Source organism: Schistocerca cancellata, chromosome 1 (assembly GCF_023864275.1).
Source record: "Schistocerca cancellata isolate TAMUIC-IGC-003103 chromosome 1, iqSchCanc2.1, whole genome shotgun sequence".
In the NCBI taxonomy this organism is placed as follows: domain Eukaryota; kingdom Metazoa; phylum Arthropoda; class Insecta; order Orthoptera; family Acrididae; genus Schistocerca; species Schistocerca cancellata.
The window spans coordinates 80,269,561-80,290,994 of record NC_064626.1 but is presented as its reverse complement, the minus strand read 5'-3'; the positions used below and the strand labels follow the sequence as shown (position 1 = coordinate 80,290,994).

Genomic DNA, 21,434 nt, shown 5'->3' with positions numbered 1-21,434 from the left:
GAAAGTCATTGGTGTTCGTTGCAGGAGTCTGGGTGCATGTAGTTTACGAAATGTCGTAACGCCGACAGGGGTTTGTTCCGTGTTGTAGGACGAACGAAGGTGAATTTCACATAGGTGCATATCTGCAGTCTTACGTCTCTGGAGTTCTGTTGTTAAACAGTACATTGCGTACGACAAGCGATAAAGAAGGTGAATATAGTACATCTGTGGGATCAGACACTTAAAGAACCAATGCACACTCAAAACCTATACTCAAAATGACCACCCCCTGCGTCAATACAAGCTTGCAGAGTGCAACTCAACACTTGCTACACACCTTCTACACTGAAGCGCCAAAGAAACTGGTATAAGCATGCATATCCAAATACAGATATATGCAAACAGGCAGTATACGGCGCTGCGGTCGGCAACGCCTATATAAGACAACAAGCGTCTGGCGCAGTTGTTAGATCGGTTACTGCGGCTACAATGGCAGGTTATCAAGATTTAAGTGAGTTTGAACGTGGTGTTACGGTCGGCGCACGAGCGATGAGACACAGCATCTTCGAGGTAACGATGAGGTGGTGATTTTCCTGTACGACCGTTTCACAAGTGTACCGTCCATATCACGAATTTGGTAAAACACCAAATCTCCGACATCGCTGTGATCGGAAAAAATACCCTGCAAGAACGGGACCAACGACCACTGAAGAGAATCGTTCAACGTGACAGAAGTGCAACCCTTCCGCAAATTGCTGCAGATTTCATTGCTGTGTCATCAGTAAGTGTCAGAGTGCGAACCATTCAACGAAACATCATCGATATGAGCTTTCGGAGGGGAAGGCTCATTCGTGTACCCTTGACGACTGCAACATCCAGAGCGTTACTCATCTGCTGGGCCCGTCAGTACCGACATCGGACTGTTTGATGTGTTGGAAAATGTGCCAACACCTTGTAGATAGAGGAGGCTGAAATGCACGCTATAATCTAACGCAGACGGGCGTGAGGTCTGGAACAGGATACGTAATGAATGCTATAAAGAACAGTACGTAGCTGCGGTTATACTTAACTTTTAATCCATCATTTGTATACAGCGTTCTTGATGATACAAGTGAGACTCTCTCTAGATATGGTTAATGGCGCCTTGCTAGGTCGTAGCCATGGACTTAGCTGAAGGTTATTCTAACTATCTCTCGGCAAATGAGAGAAAGGCTTCGTCAGTGTAGTCGCTAGCAAAGTCGTCGTACAACTGGGGCGAGTGCTAGTAAGTCTCTCAAGACCCGCCGTGTGGTGGCGCTCGTCTGCAATTACTGACAGTGGCGACACGCGGGTCCGACATGTACTAATGGACCGCGGCCGATTTAAAGCTACCACCTAGCAAGTGTGGTGTCTGGCAGTGACACAACACTATTGATGGCTGGAAACATGTTGCCTAGTTGGACGAATCTCGTTTCAAATTGTATTGAGCGGATGGGCGTGTGGAGGTATTGAGACAACCTCATGAACCCATGGACCCTCCATCTCAGCAGGGGACTGTTCAGGCTGGTGGAGGGTCTGTAATGGTGTGGAGCGTGTGCAGTTGGAATGATATGGGACCCGTAATACGTCTAGATACGACTGTGACAGGTGACACGTACATAAGCACCCTGTCTGATCATCTGCATCCATTCATGTCCATTGTGCATTTCGATGGATTTCTGCAATTCCAGCAGGACAATGCGACACACCACACGTCCAGAATTGCTACAGAGTGGGTTAAGGAACAGGGATACCTTGCAACGTGCTGTTCAGAAGAGATCTCCCCCCCTCCCACCCCCCCCCCCCCCCTTGTACTCTTACGGATTTGTAGACGGCCATGCAGGATTCATGGCTGTCAATTGCCTCCAGCACTGCTTCCGACGTTAGTCGAGTCCAAGCCACGTCGTGTTGCGGCACTTCTGCGTGCTCGCGGAGCCCTATGCGATATTAGGTAGGTATACCAGTTTCTTTCGCTCTCCAGTGTAGCATTTCAGAGGAAACTGCAGCACAGGAGGCAGTAATACGCCGTTTCGTATCAAGTGTAATTGTTTGAAGAGGTTGACGACGGTGACATCTGGTAGGATATCTTTCGGCGTACACTGTGCACGAACGAACCTCATGCTTCCTACATTCACCATAAACCATGAGCATGTGCACTTTTTTTGCATTGGGAAATACCATCTACAAAGCACGTCACTGCTTCCACTATCATAGAATACGTGACAGTACCGCTGCAATGCAATCGCAGTGTACACACAACAAATGCAACCAAACTTAACATTGTTCCACGGTATCAGGTAGATGGTGTACAACAAACAGCTGTCGGGGTGGTGATTAGTGTTTAACGTCCCGTCGACAACGAGGTCATTAGAGACGGAGCGCAAGCTCGGGTTAGGGAAGGATTGGGAAGGAAATCGGCCGTGCCCTTTCAAAGGAACCATCCCGGCATTTGCCTGAAACGATTTAGGGAAATCACGGAAAACCTAAATCAGGATGGCTGGAGACGGGATTGAACCGTCGTCCTCCCGAATGCGAGTCCAGTGTGCTAACCACTGCGCCACCTCGCTCGGTGCACAACAACAAACAGCTGTCGGTGTCTACGATGTTCACATCACGATAACTCGTAAACTACTTGCACTAGCTTCCTGCAACAGACACCACTGACATTTTCATTTACTCTACTTTTAGGATTTTACTGTCAGCAGGCATTGCCCCATTTAAAAATTTGTAACTGTTGTAAAAAAACTGGACTTTTGTCACCGTATCAAAATCTGTGTATTGGCTGCAAATACGCTCCCTTGCCTACAATTCAGTTCTGCGAAAACTAACGATAGTATCTTCTATATCCGAAACATAGGCTGCACAAGTGTAAGATGATTCACTGTGTGTACCACACTAGACCTAACAACAGTAATCATGATCAGAGCTAATGCACTCTGGTCGCCGTTCTACCTGTCATAGTGAATGGCAATTTCAGTGTTTCAGATACCTGCCAATTGTGTGTTATGAAGTTGCATGATCTGACCATGTCTTCTGGATGCTTGACATTTTTTGTCAGCCAGCATATTTGTTGATGTGACCAAGTTAGTTCTCGCGATGCCTGGGTCTGCCATTCGCCCTTTCGAGTTACAGAACGCCATAAAACTGCAGTGCCGACGACAAGAAGTTCTTTGAAACGCATCTGAAAAAGGATAATAAAAATGACTGATAGCAAGTTTATGCTGATTGGGTCCCGGCCTGAAGATGGTCATTTTATCTGAAGGAAAACCACGCAGAAAGATTAAAACTGATTTTTTTCTTTACAGATGGCGTAACATTCATTATTCCAGTTAAAGGTGAAGTAGACAAGTTCGTTATAAGCATGTATCGTGACGTGGTGCTGATGACGTGGGATGGGGAGAGCAGCGAGCCCGCCGCACTGGAGGTGATCGCGACGGTGCACGACGAGGACGGAAGTCGGGACAACAGGATCAACGACGCCAAGGCAGACGCTGCCGGCACTCTCTGGGCAGGTAAACACTTTCATATCGCTCTGCTTTGTTTCCCAGCCTTTAACGAAAATTAATAACTCTGGAAACTTCTAGAAGTCTTTCAGTGAGTAAGTGAGAGAGAGTTAGTTAACTGCAGAGAAATATCGGCGAGAATAACAACAAAATGGCCACCATCAGTGTTGTCACGACATCATTAATCAGAAGCGAAAATATACAGTGTCAAGTGGAGCTGTCAGTCCCAACCACCACCTGTCTACCGTTCATTCTCGTAGTAACTGCCGGTAACTGCCCTTAAGAGGAAACGTCCATGAAAAACATACGCAATCCAAAAGACACACCACATCCACAGTTTTTAAGATACGGAGGTCAAATTTTGTACCATGTTTTACATTAAATTAACACGTTTACTGTTAAGTTTATTGGATTATATATATTTAAAAAATTTTACGGAATGTAAAAAATTTATTTTAAAAAACTAATATGTACCTCTTTCACAGAATTTATTCAATAATTTCCTACAAAATTTCCTGTTTAATTTCCTTCCATATAGTTACCTTCTCTCATGAGGTTTTTTGAATGTATCGAGTAAGAGAATTTTAATGATTTTTTTGTTGTATTTCTGTAGATATAAGATATATAATATATTTATATTAACCAGACTGAAATCTCAATTTCAGTCACAAACCCAGTCCAATTAAATCAACATGGATACAGCACCTTCAAAGACAAATTACCCTAGTGGGTCAAATCCCACGGTTGAAAAACCGCAAGTGGTCTATTCGGATTCTGGGGAGACCACAGAAGTGTGCATGGAGGTAAATCGGAGTACCTCAAAACCCCGTAATAACAAAATCAAACCAAAATCTAGAATTTGGCTAATGACATTTAATGTAAATTCTCTCTTAAAAATGGGAAAACTAAAAATCATCCTGGACAAATCCAGAGAACGTAAAATCAAAATTATTGCATTTCAGGAATCACGATGTACAGATGAAAATCCTTTTGATTCGGAAGGATACAGGATATACAAAGGAAAACCTGGAAAACGAGCCGTGGCAAATTGTCCACAATTTGGAACTGGATTTATAGCAGATGCATCAATACTTGATTCAGTCGCAACTTTCAAATCTTACTCGGGTCGGCTCTCCACGATGACAATAAAATCAGCTAATAAGATATACACCCTAATCAACGGACATGCACCAACTAACATCACTAACAAAAGCAAAATAGAAGAAGTAGAAGAATTCTGGAACCAATTAGGTAATATTCTCCAAAAAATCCCAGATAACCATGTCAAAATCCTTATGGGCCATTTCAATGCACAAATCGGTAAAGAAAAGACATATCAATATTGGGTAGGTAAATGGTCAGGGCACACACAGACCAACCGGAATGGCATGCGACTCATTGAAATCTGCAAAAACCATGACCTATTTTTCAAATAAACATTTTTCAAGAAAAGAGCCTCGAAAACGAAAACTTGGATCTCACCTAATCCATTACTAGGTGAATATCAGTTGGATCATGTGATGACCTCCCGCGTAAATACAGTAGAAATCATGAAACTTAAGGTCCTTAATGGACTAGACCTAGATTCCGACCATTACCCAACAAAATTCTCCCTAGATGTCATTCCAGAAAAAAGAAAATTCACTAAGAAATCTCCACACCGTAAATATGGTGTACAAAAGATAAATGGCAATGAACAATTTACAAAAGAAACGCAAAATTTAAAACCACAAAATTGGCAACAACTGCAAGCAGGACTTTTAAATGCAGCTGAAACTGTAGCACCGCAAACAAGAACACGTAAACACCCATGGTGGACAGATGAGTGTGACCAAGTGATAAATCTCAGACAACAGGCGTGGCAAAATTGGTTGTGCAACAAAAATCAAAAGACCCTGGAAGATCTCAAAGATACCAGGAAAACAGTCACAAAAGCAATACGAACAGCCCGTAAACAACACGAAGACAAAAAATTGCAAGACATAGAAAATGATTTCAAGAAAAACAATTCCCGAAATTTCTACAGAGTATTCAAACAAAAATTAACAAAGTACTCTCCTCCATCACTCCAGTTCAAAAATGACCATGGGGAAATTGCTCATACCAACACCGAAAATTGTGAAATTCTTGCAAAATACTTTTCTAAATTACTGAATTGTGAAAAGCCTGCAGAAAAATTTGAGTTACATCGTACACAACGAAACCCAGACTCAAAGCCACCAAGTTTACAAGAGATTAAAGAGATAATTCAGTCACTGAAAATAACAAAGCATCAGGAGAAGACCAAATCGCAGAATTATGGAAAAATGCAGGAGAAAATCTTATTGCGAAACTCAAAGAAATTATACATGAAATCTGGAAAACTGAAAAAATCCCCACAGATTGGAAGACTGCAATCATACATCCTCTGTACAAAAAAGGAAGTAAAACAGACCCCAACAACTATCGTGAATCTCTTCACTGTCAATAACATACAAAATTCTGTCTAAAGCCCTATTAAACCGCGCAGAACCTCAGCTGGATTCAAAACTAGGCGAATACCAAGGTGGGTTCAGAAAAGGTCGATCTTGCGTAGAACAAATCCTTAACTTGAAAAACTCAATGAAATATTTACATAGTACTTCAAATAAAAGTTATGTGATCACGTTTGTCGACTTTTAAAAAGCATATGACAGTATAGACCGAGAATCCGTTTTTGAAGTATTAGCAGAATTTGGACTAGATCAAAAGACAACAAACATCATAAAAGAAACGCTCACGGAGACCAAATCCACAGTAAAATTTATGGGAGAATTGAGCACAGAATTTGAAATAGACATAGGAGTACGACAAGGGGATGTGCTGTCCCCAGTGCTCTTCAATTGTGCTCTTGAAAAAGTTGTTAGAGAATGGAAAAAAGCAGGTGCACCAGCACACAGACTGGGACCAAGACATAAGGGCATAGAATTACACTGTTTAGCATTTGCTGATGACATGGCACTGATCGCACAAGACATTACCGATGCACAGAAAAAGCTAGAATTATTACAAGAACAGGCAGCTAAAATAGGATTACAAATTTCATTTGAAAAAACAAAATTTATGACTGACGTCAAAGATGCACCTTCTGATCTCAAAATTGGTAATAACTACATCTCTCGAGTAAAAGAATTTAAATATTTAGGTGAATGGACTGCAGAAAATTGTAATGAAAAGAAATCTGTCAGATCAAGAGTCCAGAAAATGGAGACGGCGTTTCAGTTAACAAAAAACATTTACAACAAAAAGAGTCTCTCGTGGAACTGCAAAATACGACACTATACAACAGTAATTAGACCCGATGCTCTCTACGCATCTCAGACACTAAACCTTCAACACAGAACACTAAAAGAGGAATTAGAAGTGAAAGAACGTAAGATAATGAGGAAAATCCTAGGACCAAGAACTAAAGATGGGGTACATTATCCAAAACCCAATGCAGAAATATATAAAAATATCTCCAAAATAACAGACACAATGCGCATGAGAAGAATCCAATTCATGGGGCGCTTAGAAAGAATGGACTCAAACAGGTTAACGCACAAAATCCATACATTTTTAAAGAACAAAACTACGAGACCGAACTGGTACAAACAGACGGAAAAAGACTTGAGAGAATTAGGGTCTCCAAATCTACATGATAGAAATGAAATCAGAAAAATCACAAACACACGGGGTTTTGAGGAAGAAGAGAGAAAAACTAACCGACATACATGGTCTACGCAACGAAAGCTAGCCCATTCGTTGTTTATGAAGGAATACTGGGCGAAAAGGAAGGCCAACAAATGTTGATTACGCGTGGTCCTAAGTGATCCATCCGCGAAGAAGAAGAAGAAAATATATTTACATAATATATATAATATATATAATGTAAATATATTATATATTATGTAATATATTATTATACTATATATATTATAATATAGTTTAAATATATAAATGTATTGCATATAATATATTTATATAATTATATAATTAATATGTATTTACATAAAATATATATTATTTTATATAATATATATAAAATTCATGCACAAGTGCTTTGCCACATATCTCAGCTTACACTCAGCGTTTCAGAATTTACTCTTGAGACAACATTTATCGGGTTTATATAAATAAGTACACAAAATTTCATTATTCTAGCCTTCATAGATTCTGAGAAGAAGGTGCATAAACTTTAAGAAACCTAATTTTCACTAAATTCGTTTTGAAGTTCAACCTAATGTTTTCTTCTTATATCACATCTTCAGAAGGCTTCAGATTTGTTCTCAGGAACCTCTTTCTGTACAAGGCTTCTCTTCTGATTTCTTATTTTCTGCCTTTGTTCTCTTACGAGGTCTTCAACCGACTTTTCATTTGCAGAGAGGCACAGTAAATCTATTTTTCTTAAGATGGTTTGAGTGAAATTTCCTATTTTAGAGCCTGTTTTCTCTAATACCTTCGCCCCCCCCCCCCCCCCCACATTCTTATCATTAAATACAAGAACTGCATCATAAGTTCCTATTCTGACAACTGTAGCAAATGAAATTGTGGCAAAACAAGAATTACTTCTTCATAAACAAAGCAGATGGTTTGTTATTGTTTCTATGGAACAGAGTTATAGATCTATAAAACCAAATAGTATACACTGAGCTGACAAGTCATGGATAGCTATATACACAAAGTAGACGGCAGTAGCATTGCGCGTACAACGAATAAAAGGGCAGTGTATTGGTGGATGTGTCATTTGTCTCATTTAATATTAATAACTAAATAATTATAAAACTAAATGACTGGAATGTTTTTTATTTATCTTCGAAGGTTCGAGTCCTCCCTCGGGCATGGATGTGTGTGTTTGTCCTTAGGATAATTTAGGTTAAGTAGTGCGTAAGCTTAGGGACTGATGACCTTAGCAGTTAAGTCCCATAAGATTTCACAACCATTTTTTTTTATCTTCGAAGACCTACCTAAACTTCCCCAACCAAAACGTTGTAATTTAAGCAACGGTAGTACATTTGATTCACTTGCTCATTTCATGACGCCCACAACATAGTTTACTGTTACGGGTTAACGATTAATTTTTAGCTTTAAAGTCCGTAAAATCTCCTATAAACTAATGCTTCAACGTTTAATGAAGTTAGCTTTTTTAGAAATGGTTTAGCGAATAGTGAAGTTAAATTTTCGGTTAAAGTTGCCAAACTATTGGTTTAGTTCATGGAGGCTGCCTCACAAAATCTTTTACGACACTGCAAATAAGAGGTGGTTCTGACTTTCAATAAAAATTTGTAAAGTAAATATAACTGAAAAAGACTGAAATGAAAAGAGGTGTATAATGTCTAGCAATTTAATGCTACAGCCGAAAGTTTCTATTGCACATGGTCCAGTCACATTAATGTTACCACCCGCCAGACGTCCGAAAAAACTACTTTTCGCAGTGGGTACGTGCAAGTAGAGCGTCAGTGAGGTTCTGGAAGGTACCGAGAGGGATGTGGAAAGATAGCAACTCGAGTGTCGTAGACATCTGCGCTGGGTTTCTTGGTTGAGGATCCATGGCGCGAACTGTTCGATCGATGTGGGCCCACATATCCCCGATTGGGTTTAAATCCGGGGAGTTTGGTGACCAGGGAACACGGTAAATTCATCCTGGGGCTCTTCGAACCACCCACATACAATGGGTTGCATTGCCTGCTGGTAGTCGCCATCGTACCGAGGAAAAACAAACTACATTTAGCGGTAAACTTGGTCTCCAAGAGTGGGTGCATAGGAGGGGCGTTTGAAAAGTCCGTGCAAAAATAAAAACTACTTACGTGTTTGGGGTAAACCTTTTTTATTTTTCGACATAGTCTCCTTTTAGACTTATACACTTCGTTCAACGCTGTTCTAATTAGTTGATCCCTTCCGAATAATAGGAATTGTCCAAGTCTGCAAAATAGCTATTAGTTGCTGCAATCACATCCTCGTTTGAATAAAATCTTTGACCCACCAGCCATTTCTTCAAATTGGGGAACAAATAGTAGTCTGAGGGAGCCAAGTCTGCAGAATAGGGGAGATGTGGAACGAGTTGGAATCCTATTTCCAATAATGTTGCGACCACAACTGCTGAGGTGTGTGTTGGTGCATTGTCGTGATGGAAAATGACTTTTTTGCGGTCCAATCGCCGGCGTTTTTCTTGCAGCTCGGTTTTCAAACGGTCCAATAACTATGAATAATATTCACCTGTAATAGTTTTACCCTTTTCCAGATAGTCGACGAGGATTATCCCTTGCGAATCCCAAAAGGCAGTCGCCGTAACCTCTCCGGCCGAAGGAATGGTCTTTGCCTTTTTTGGTGCAGATTCTCTGTTGCTAACCAATTGTTTACAATGTTATTTGGTCTCAGGAGTGTAATAATGGATCCATGCTTCATCCACGTGACGAAACGACGCTTAAAGTCCCGCGGATTCTTCCTGAACAGCTACAAACCATCCTAGCAACACTTCACACGATTCCGTTTTTGGTCAAGCGTGAGCAATCGCAGAACCCATCTTGCGGATAGCTTTCTCATGTCCAAATGTTTATGCAGAATATTATGTACCTGTTCATTTGAGATGTCCACAGCACTAGCAATCTCACGCACCTTAACACTACTGTCATCCATCACCATATCATGGATTTTATCAATGATTTCTGGAGTCGTAACCTCGACAGGGCGTCCAGAACGTTCAGCATCATTTGTGCCCATATGGCCACTCCAAAAATTTTTAAGCCACTTATAAACTGTTGTAATCGAAGGTGCAGAATCACCGTAATGTTCATCAAGCTTCTCTTCAGTCTCCTGAGGCGTTTTCTCTTTCATAAAGTAATGTTTAATCACCCCACGAAATTCTTTTTCGTCCATTTTTTTTGGGCAATCACTCGATTTCCTTGATTCACACGAATGCTAAACACAAAGAAATAGACCAGTATGGTCTGCGCTCTTTCCAAAGATGCTACTAACTAAACATGACCTCGATACGCGCCGGTGGTGCCATCTCTCGGACTTTGCACGGACTTTTCAAATGCCTCTCGTAGTTGTGCTGATTCACTGAATCTTTTTGAATGATGTGGTCACCCAGGGAATGCCACGAAACTTTCTCCAGATCATAACGCTCACTCCTCCGATCCTGACCCTTTGCTTTCTGACATTTATGCCGTACACGCCAATGACCAGCTGTTCCATGGAGCATAATACGTGATTCATCTGGAAAGGTCACGTGTCGCCATTCAGTGGACGTGCAATTGTGGTACAGGTGTGCGTAACCTGGCCTTCATCGCCGATGAAGAGTGGTTAGCGTGGGTGCGTGAACCAGGCGCCTCGTGTGCAGGCCAACAACCAGCAACGTTCGCTGAACGGTCGTTGAGGACACAGCATTGGACCGTTTGGGTGGGCAGTTGGTGAACAGTTGTACGTATACTCGCCGGTACATGTCTCCACAGCTGTCATTGACCCCTGTCTTCTATGGCCTTTGATGCACCGTAATTGTTAGTTGTCTCGGTGCCAGTTTCAGATGGGGTCATTTTGCCATGTACGGTATGCTTTGACCATGGCAGCACGCGAACTTTGCCGATTCCACCCTTGGCCCGAAAGCCAATGATCATGCGCTTTTGAACAGATAAATCGCTCCCTTGCTGCCATACAACGACTGCTCTGTTTACCACGTCGACTCGCTTTATGTATCCTGCACTTCTGATGCTGCCACTTACCGTCTGTGAGTCGTTATTACACGATGATATCTCTTTATATTCGATGAATTATTCTGATACAATTCTACCCTAGAATGACGTTTACTAATTTTCTATCTTCATACTCGCAGGATCCATGCGGAAAGTAGTTCATACAATAGCTATGCCATGAGCGTATAAGTATTCTTTGTAGTACTCTCTCTGGTGGTTGTTAAAACAAAGAGAAGAGGGGGGCTTCCGGGATTGTCTTAGTGCCGATTAGCCTGAGCTTGGTTTGGAAGATCTGTAATCTGATTATTGAGATTTATCACAGAAGATAACTGATACGAACTGTACGATTGAAAGGAAATATATATAGATGGCTCCTTCAAATAAAAGGTGTGTATTTTAAATTCGAGAATTAATGATATTTATCGATATATTGCGTAGTTGTTAATCAGAAGGGACTTCCGAAAGACTCGATACGAACCTGCATTTAATAATCCAAGAGCTCCATTACTTCTTCGGAAGGTTAAACTTCATCAAAGCCAAATACCCGCTTGATCTGTGGTTTCCCGACTGATTATACAACGCTCCCAAAATTACGAGGCATTTTATTTGTACAGATTAGCAGACTGCCGCAAAGCACGAGCCTGCAGAGAAGAAGAATCATCGCCTGATTTCATTCTAACAAGTAAAATTTCAGAATCATTTTGGAGTGACTGAGCTATGACTGTGTTTCCTATCATGAATGATTGATTGCTCGAACGACTTGAGAGCTACAGAATCATGTAGAAAGGAGAAAAAATTACAAAGTCGAACATAGCCCTTGGTCTCATTAATATAACTCGACGGCGTGTACGTATATTAAGATTTTGTGAGTGTGCCCCCCTTAAGGTTTCTGTTATTTTGTGCGTTGCGTGAGCTTATTTTCCTCAATTTTCACGTTATTATCTGGGGTGTTAAGGCATTCGGAAAATTGAGCCCGAATTGCTAGTTTGTTTGGTCGGTCTCGCGGTAGCGTTCTCGCTTCTCTAGCACGGGATCCTGGCTTCGATTCCCGGCGGGGTCAGGGATTTTTCCTGCCCCGAGATGACTGGGTGTTGTTGTGTCGTCTTCATCATCATCATTCATCCCCATTACGGTCGGAGGAAGGCAACGGCAAACCACCTCCATTAGGACCTTGCCTAGTAAGGCGGTGCGGGTCTCCCGCATCGTTCCCCTACGCTCTGTAAAGAAGCATGGGACTTCATTTCATTTCATGGCTTCTTTTAACTGTGCAGTTCACACTGTTAATAAAATTAAATTAGAGTCGGCTACAGACCACAATTTGCACAACTCCCAGCCAAACAGGGCCGTCCGCTGTGACCGAGCGGTTCTAGGCGCTTCAGTCCGGAACCGCGCTGCTGCTACGGTCGCAGGTTAGAATGGTTCAAACGGCTCTGAGCACTATGGGACTTAACAGCTGTGGGCATCAATCCCCTAGAACTTCGAACTACTTAAACCTAACTAACCTAAGGACATCACACACATCCATGCTCGAAGCAGGATTCGAACCTGCGACCGTAGCAGTCCCGCGGTTCCGGACTGCAGCGCCTAGAACCGCACGGCCACCGCGGCCGGCATCTCTTCTCAACAGCACGTTGCAAGGCATCCCATATATGCTCGATAACGTTCATGTCTGTGGAGTTTGGTGGCCATCTGAAGTGTTTAAACTCAGAAGAGTGTTCCTGGAGCCATTCTGTAGCAATTCTGGAAGTATGGGGCGTCGCATTGTCCTGCTGCAATTGCCCAAGTCCGTCGGAATGCACAATGGACTTGAATGAAAGCTTTACGCCTCGCCTGGGCCCGTCAGCACCAACATTTGACTTGATGACTGGAAACATGTTGCCTGGTCGGACGAGTCTCGTTTCAAATTGTATCAAGCGGGTGCACGTGTATAGAGACAACCGCATGAATCCCTGGACCCTGCATGTCAGTTCATCCTGGCGGAGACCATGTAATGGTGTGGGGCGTTTGCAGTTGGAATGATATGGGACCCCTGATACTTCTCTGACAAGTGACCCAAACGTAAGCATCCTCTCTGATGAAAAAAAAATGGCTGTGAGCACTATGGGACTCAACTGCTGAGGTCATTAGTCCCCTAGAACTTAGAACTAGTTAAACCTAACTAACCTAAGGACATCACACACATCCATCCCCGAGGCAGGATTCGAACCTGCGACCGTAGCGGTCTCACAGTTCCAGACTGCAGCGCCAGAACCGCGCGGCCACTCCGGCCGGCCTTCTCTGATCACCTGAGTCCATTGTTCATTCCGACGGACTAGGGCAATTCCAACAGAACAATGCGACACCCCATACTTCCAGACTTGCTACCGAGTAGCACCAATAACACTCTTCTGAGTTAAAACACATCCCCTGCCCAGCAAACTCCCGAGACATTAACATTATTGAGCATATCTGGGATGCCTTCCAACTTGCTGTTCAGGAGAGATTTCCATTCCCACGTACTCCTACGAACTTATGGACAGCCCTGCAGGCTTCATGGTGTCACTTCCCTTCAGCACTACTTCAGACATTAGTCGAATCCATGCCACTTCGTGCTGCGCCACTTCTGCGTGTTCGCGTGTGTCCTACAGGATATTAGACAGGTGTACCAGCTTCTTTGGCCCTTCAGTGTATTTACTGGCCAACTGGCCTCTCCCCTGGCCTACCATTTCAGTGTTATAGCTTGTGGGGCACAGCAGTTCTACAGGCAGCAGCACAGCTCATCGCGCCGACTCACAGCACTGAGCAGGTGGGCTGTTGATGCCTCTAGCCAATGCCACCTAGATAAAGGCGACCCATGCGCTGAGCAGTCCACCTATAACACACATCTCAATAACGCAGGGGCGATTATCATCATCTTAACAATTAGGAACTAATACACTACTGGCCATTAAAATTGCTACACCAAGAAGAAATGCAGATGATAAACGGGTATTCATTGGACAAATAAATTATACTAGAACTGACGTGTGATTACATTTTCACGCAATTTGGGTGCATAGATCCTGAGAAAGCAATACCCAGAAACCCTACCTCTGGCCGTAATAACGACCTTGATACGCTTGGACATTGAGTCAAACACAGCTTGGATGGCGTGTACAGGTACAGCTGCCCATGCAGCTTCAACACGATACCACAGTTCATCAAGACTAGTGACTGGCGTATTGTGACGAGCCAGTTGCTCGGCCACCATGACCAGACGTTTTCAATTGGTGAGAGATCTGGAGAATGTGCTGGCCATGGCAGCAGTCGAACATTTTCTGTATCCAGAAAGCCCCGTACAAGACCTGCAACATGCGGTCGTGCATTATCCTGCTGAAATGTACGGTTTCGCAAGGATCGAATGAAGGGTAAAGCCACGGGTCGTAACACATCTAAAATGTAACGTACACTGTTCAAAGTGCCGTCAATGCGAACAAGAGGTGACCGAGATGTGTAACCAATGGCACCCCATATCATCACGCCGGGTGATACGCCAGTATGGAGATGACGAATACACGCTTCCAATGTGCGTTCACCGCGATGTCGCCAAACACGGATGCGACCATCATGATGATGTAAACAGAACCTGGATTCATCCGAAAAAATGACGTTTTGCCATTCGTGCACCCAGATTCGTCGTTGAGTACACCATCGCAGGCGCTCCTGTCTGTGATGCAGCGTCAAGGGTAACCGCAGCCGCGGTCTCCGAGCTGATAGTCCATGCTGCTGCAAACGCCGTCGAACTGTTCGTGCAGATTGTTGTTGTCTTGCAAACGTCCCCATCTGTTGACTCAGGGATCGAGACGTGGCTGCACGATCTGTTACAGCCATATGGCTAAGATGCCTGTCATCTCGACTGCTAGTGATACGAGGCCGTTGGGATCCAGCACGGCGTTCCGTATTACCCTCCTGAACTCACCGATTCCATATTCTTCTAACAGTCATTGCATCTCGACCAACGCCAGCAGCAGTGTCGCGATACGACAAACCGCAATGGCGATAGGCTACAATCCGACCTTTACTAAAGTCGGAAACGTGATGGTACGCATTTATCCTCCTTACACGAGGCATCACAACAACGTTTCACCAGGCAACGCCGGTCAACTGCTGTTTGTGTATGCTTTTTTTTTTTTTTTTTTTTTTTTTTTTTTTTTTTTTTTTTTTTTTTTTAGAAACTTTCACATTCCTGCTCTACCCTGTGCAAGCTCCTCCATCTCCCAGTATCTACTGCAACCTACATCCTTCTGAATCTGTTTAGTGTATTCATCTCTTGGTCTCCCTCTACGATTTTTACCCTCCACGCTGCCCTCCAATACTAAATTGTTGATCCCTTGATGCCTGAGAATATGTCCTACCAAGCGATCCCTTCTCCTAGTCAAGTTGTGCCACAAATTTCTCTTCTCCCCAATTTTATTCAGTACCTCTTCATTAGTTATGTGATCTACCCATCTAATCTTCGGCATTGGTCTGTAGCACCACATTTCGAAAGCTTCTATTCTCTTCTTGTCCAAACTGCTTATCGTCCATGTTTCACTCCATACTCCATACAAATACTTTCAGAAACGACTTCCTAACACTTAAATCTATACTCAATGTTAACAAATTTCTCTTCTTCAGAATCGCTTTCCTTGCCATTGCTGGGTATTACATTCTATAACTATTTCTAGTAGATACTTGTGAACTTTAATTTGAGTTACTCTAAAGACCTTGGTGTCCGTCCATTTACATTACAAGTGGTTCAAATGGCTCTAAGCAGTATGAGACTTAACATCTGAGGTCATCAGTCCTCTAGACTTAGAACTACTTAAACCTAACTAACCTAAGGACATCATACACATCCATGCCCGAGGCAGGATTCGAACCTGCGACCGTAGCAGCAGCGCGGTTCCGGACTGAAGCGCCTGGAGCCGCTCGGCCACATTTACGTTACACCACCTATTGTTTCCCAAGTCACGTTATTAAAAAAACAGGGTTGTTACTCTGAAACGGTCAAATAGATCCCCTTGTCTAATTAACTGAATCAACTGGCGACAAGACGAAAACCTCTACTCGTTTTGTCTTCCTTTCAATTGAGAATCGAGAATCTTGCCGTTAGTGTACTGAACCACTAGTCCAGCACCTGATAAAACAGTTCGCCTTTAAATTTCTACTAGCAGTTCGGCTGACATCGTAATAAGCCCCTCATATGTAGTGCTCTGTATCACCAAAAAAATCTTCTCTAAACACGCTACGTGAAACACGCTAAATCACACGGTGATATGCTTTTGTTCCGTATCAGGCTACAATTTCACTGCAAGAAAAGACCTGTAATGAAACAGGAAATAATAAGACGTTGTAAGAAAAAATTCGCTGGCAAGTGTTACATTCATAACCCAATAAGAAATTAGCGTTTAGTGTCCCGTAGCTTCTGTGAATTCAACAAGTACAGTGCTGAAACATTCGTGGAAACTCAAACTTGCGAACCCAAAGGGATTAAATCCTTATACAGAGCGTAGCTAGAGCAGGGGACACGCTTCATGCTTAGTGTTCAGTTTTTAATCTCCCATTATAAAATTTAAGAGATATTAATAACGATGATAAAAATAACACAAGACTGCCTAAACAGTAACTCAATGAGTGCTAAGTTATGTGTAAATTTACGGTCATGCTTCACGTTGTTAACTTCACACTACAGTATAATCATAAAGGAACTTACTTGTCTTTGTTGTTTTGCTGATCGTTGAACTTCTCTTGGGGACAGCCCGTTTCCACTTCTCCTACTTATTGTTCTTCCTTTGGAGATGAAAAACTTGTCCTTTCGATCCTGTCGCATAATCTCCTAAATACGCGCCCACACAATATCTGTAGGGCATTTTGTCTGTTACTAGCAATAATTTGAAGTGAGCTTCACGCAAATAACATTGAAAATACTTTAAAGCTCCCACACTCTGCAGCATTCAAGTATTTCCAATCTCAACATATACAGGGTGGTCCAAAAGCCCGGAAACACCCTCATAAAATTCAAATGGAGTAGCAAACAAGGAAACAGAGTCCCTACACACGAGGAACGGGAAGGGGGAAACTTTATAGGCTATGCCACCAACATGGCGGCCATCTTGAAAGCCGCCATCTTGGATTCAACTCCAAAATTTTAAATGGGAATGTGGTCATGTGACATATCAAACAGATAGAGAATTTCACCAGAAAAACAATGCCGTTGTTATTTTAAACATAGCTTTATTCATTCTCGGGTTATTGCAAGTTACATGTGGCAGTGGTGGGACGCATGTGTGTTATGTGCCGAAGAGACATTACGCCGATGTTACACAGTCCCGTGAGACCACCAACAGTCATAGTAATGGCTCGATATGTTGTCCATTATGCTGAATTGTTAATGCCATCCTCCGAACCCAGTCCTGATGAACTTTGACCAACACATCTGGCTGAATTTGACCACACGCATCAACAATGCGCTGCTTTAGATGATGCAAATCCCGTATTTTCACAGAATAAACCAGTGCTTTGACATGACCCCAAAGATAAAAATCCAAAGGAGTCAAATCTGGTGAACGTGGTGGCCACTCCACAGCACCCCTACGACCAATCCACTTTTGGGGAAACTGCACATCCAGGTATGCTCGAACAGTGTGCCCATAATGTGGTGGGGCTCCATCATGCTGGAAGAATTCCGGAAATGTCCCGTCCTCCGTTAACAACGAGGGAAACACTTCTTCATTCAATAACCTCAGATAACCGTTGGCAGTTATCGTACCATCAATAAAAAATGGTCCAACGACTTTGGTACCCCACAAACCACACAAGACCATCACTTTTTGTGAGTCGACCGTTTTGGAATCATCAATCCAGTGTGGATTAGTGTCGCACCAGTATCTGTGATTCTGCTTGTTCACTTCACCATTGATAAAGAAATTGGCTTCATCACTGTACAGCACCTGATAGGGGAAACGTGGGTTTATCTGCAACTGCTGTGTCACCCATTCTGCAAACTGTACCCGACGGTCTGGGTCATCCTCGTTCAGGTGTTGGAGAAGCTGAATTTTGTACGGGTGCCATTTGTGCTGCGATAAAATTCGCAGTATGGAGGTACGGCTAACCCCACATTCTTGTGATAGGCGACGAGTACTCCGTTGCGGACTCTTGCTAAATGATGCCAACACACTCACTGTTGTTGCTTCATCGGTGGCAGATTTTGGTCTTCCAGGCTTAGGTTTATCTACGACAGAACCTGTTGCTCGGAATTTGGCCAAAAGCTTGGCAACTGCGCTGTGACTGATGGGCTGTCTAGTTGGGTGACGACTGTTGAAATCCTCAGCAACGACCCGTGTGCTTCTTTCTCCTGATATCTAGATGATTTCAATGCGTTCTTCATGTGTTAATGACATTTTGTAACCTGTAAATAAAGAAACAATGATTAAAACGTTAGCATGATTAAATGAAAACTAACAGTTAAACACATGTAACATATCAGGCATGGGATAGTCACTTTGCACCGTTTCAGACTCCACTTTCTGACTTCTCAGTACGTAATACTCACACTGCCGAGCGTCCCACTGCTGCCGCAAGTAATTGGCTATAACCCGAGAATGAATAAAGCTATGTTTAAAATAACAACGGCATTGTTTTTCTGGTGAAATCCTCTATCTGTTTGATATGTCACATGACCACATTCCCATTTGAAATTTTGGAGTTGAATATAAGATGGCGGCTTTCAAGATGGCCGCCATGTTGGTGGCGTAGCCTATAAAGTTTCCCCTTTCCCGTTCCTCGTGGGTAGGGACTCTGTTTCCTTGTTTGCTACTCCATTTTGATTTTATCAGGGTGTTTCCGGACTTTTGGACCACCCTGTAGTTACGCAACACTAGTCGTTTGCTGTTATGACTACTCTTGGTTCACCCATCATCATGCTTTTCGTAGGTAGCGCACAGGCTTGTATTAAAAAGCCATAGCTCGGCTAGCCGCCACTGCTCAGATTTCTTTTTCATAGAGACATTCTACATTGAAGCGCCAAAGGAACTGGTATAGGCAGGCATAATCAAATACAGAGATATGTAAACAGGCAGAATACGGCTCTGCGGTCGGCAACGACTATGTAAGACAAGTGTGTGGCGCAGCTATTAGATCGGTTACTGCTGCTACAATGGCAAGTTATCAAGTTTTAAATGAGTCTGAACGTGATTTTATAGTCGGCGCACGAGCGATGGGACACAGCATCTCTGAGGCAGCGAGGAACAGGGGATTTTCCCGTACGACCATATAACGAGTGTACCGTGAATACCAGGAATTCGGTAAAACATCAAACGTCCGACATCGCTGCGGACGGAAAAAGATCTTGCAAGAACGGGAACGACTGAAGAGAATCGTTCAACGTCGCAGAAGTGCCTGTTCCGCAAATTGCTGCAGATTTCAGTACTGGGCCATCAACAAGTGTCAGTGTGCGAACCGTTCAACGAAACATCATCGATATGGGCTTTCGGAGCTGAAGGCCCACTCGTGGACCCTTGATGACTGCACGACTCAAAGTTTTATGCCTCGCCTGGGCCAGTCAACACCGACATTGGACTGTTGACTGGAAACATGTTTCCTGGTCAGATGAGTCTCTTTCCAAATTGTATCGAGTGGATGGACGTTTACGGTCATGTAGACAACCTTATGAATCCATGGATCCTGCATGTCAGTAGGGGACTGTTCAACCTGGTGGAGGCTCTGTAATGGCGTGGGGCGTGTGCAGTTGGAGTGATATGGGCCCCCCGTCTAGATACAACCCTGACAAATGGCATGTGCGTAAGCGTCCTGTCTGCTCACCTGCGTCCATTCATGTCCATTGGGCAATTCCAGAAGGAGACACGCCCCGCCCCCCTCCCCCGTCCAGGATTGCTACAGAGTGGCTCCAGGGACAATCTTCTGTTCTGAGTTTAAACACTTCGCTGACCACCAAACTCCCCAGATATGAACATTATTGAGCATATCTGGGATGCCTTGCAACCTCTTCGGAAGAGATCTCACCCCCTCGTACTCTTACGGATATATGACCAGCCGTACAGGATACATTGTGTCAGTTCCCTCCAGCACTACTTCAGACATTAGTCGAGTGCATGCCACGTCGTGTTGCGGCACTTCTGCGTGCTCGCGGTGGCCCAACACGATATTAGGCAGGTGTACCCGTTTCTTTGGATCTTCAGTGTCTCTTCTTGTACTTTTCACCTAACTGGTAGAAACCGTTGCAAAATTAGGTGATAGATGAACAAGGTAGATAGTTTTGAAAACTATGATCACGTCGAAAGAAGTCATTTTGCCTGGATGCGCGTTGATGATGATGTTGTTTGGTTTGTGGGGCGCTCAACTGCGTGGTTATCAGCGCCCGTACAATTACCCAATCTTTGCTCAGTCCAATTTCGCCACTTTCCTGGATGATGATGAAATGATGAGGACAACACAAACACCCAGTCATCTCGAGGCAGGGGAAAATCCCTGACCCCGCCGGGAATCGAACCCGGGACCCCGTGCTCGGGAAGCGAGAACGCTACCGCGAGACCACGAGCGGCGGACAAATGGATGCGCGTTGTGTACGGCTTCGGAGCCACCTTACCGAGGCCGCTATCCTGTCATAGAAACTTGTGACGGGACACTGACTCTTCACGTGAAAAGGGAAACGAGATTCGTGTTCATTGGTCGATGTAGACCGACATACATGAGTGCTGAACACGTCGCCGAACCGCCGCCACTACCGCACGGTCGGTGAGCGCTCGCGTAGCGCAGTCGCATAGTCAGACATGGGCGCAGCGCCGTGCCAGACGTCAAAAGAAGAAGGCGCAGCTCTCACGAAGCGATAAACGCGACGAGTGCTATTCCGTCTGGACCCGGGGCCGATCTCATAAAGTAACAATTTTCGTTGTTTTTCCTTGCAGGAGAGTGATGTGGCTGTCTTGTTGCCCTACGCATCCACGCTGGAGAACTGGTAAAACTGGGACAGGGATTTGCCAGGCACTACGGTAAACTACCTGCTGTTACAACGCAAGTCTGTACCCAGTCGTTGGTCTGACCAGAACTAAGTTCGAAGGGTTGCACTGTATATACACTCCTGGAAATGGAAAAAAGAACACATTGACACCGGTGTGTCAGACCCACCATACTTGCTCTGGAAACTGCGAGAGGGCTGTACAAGCAATGATCACACGCACGGCACAGCGGACACACCAGGAGCCGCGGTGTTGGCCGTCGAATGGCGGAG

The 21,434-nt window shown here is 43.7% G+C and overlaps 1 protein-coding gene across 1 annotated transcript in view; it reads left to right on the top strand.

Annotated features, from left to right (window-relative positions):
* LOC126175629 (regucalcin-like) overlaps positions 1-21,434 on the top strand; it is a 103,912-nt gene that overhangs the window by 40,892 nt on the left and 41,586 nt on the right. The window contains exon 3 of the mRNA XM_049922930.1: positions 3,303-3,509. Within this exon, the coding sequence (XP_049778887.1) occupies positions 3,303-3,509 (207 nt within the window). The remainder of the gene's footprint in view (positions 1-3,302; positions 3,510-21,434) is intronic.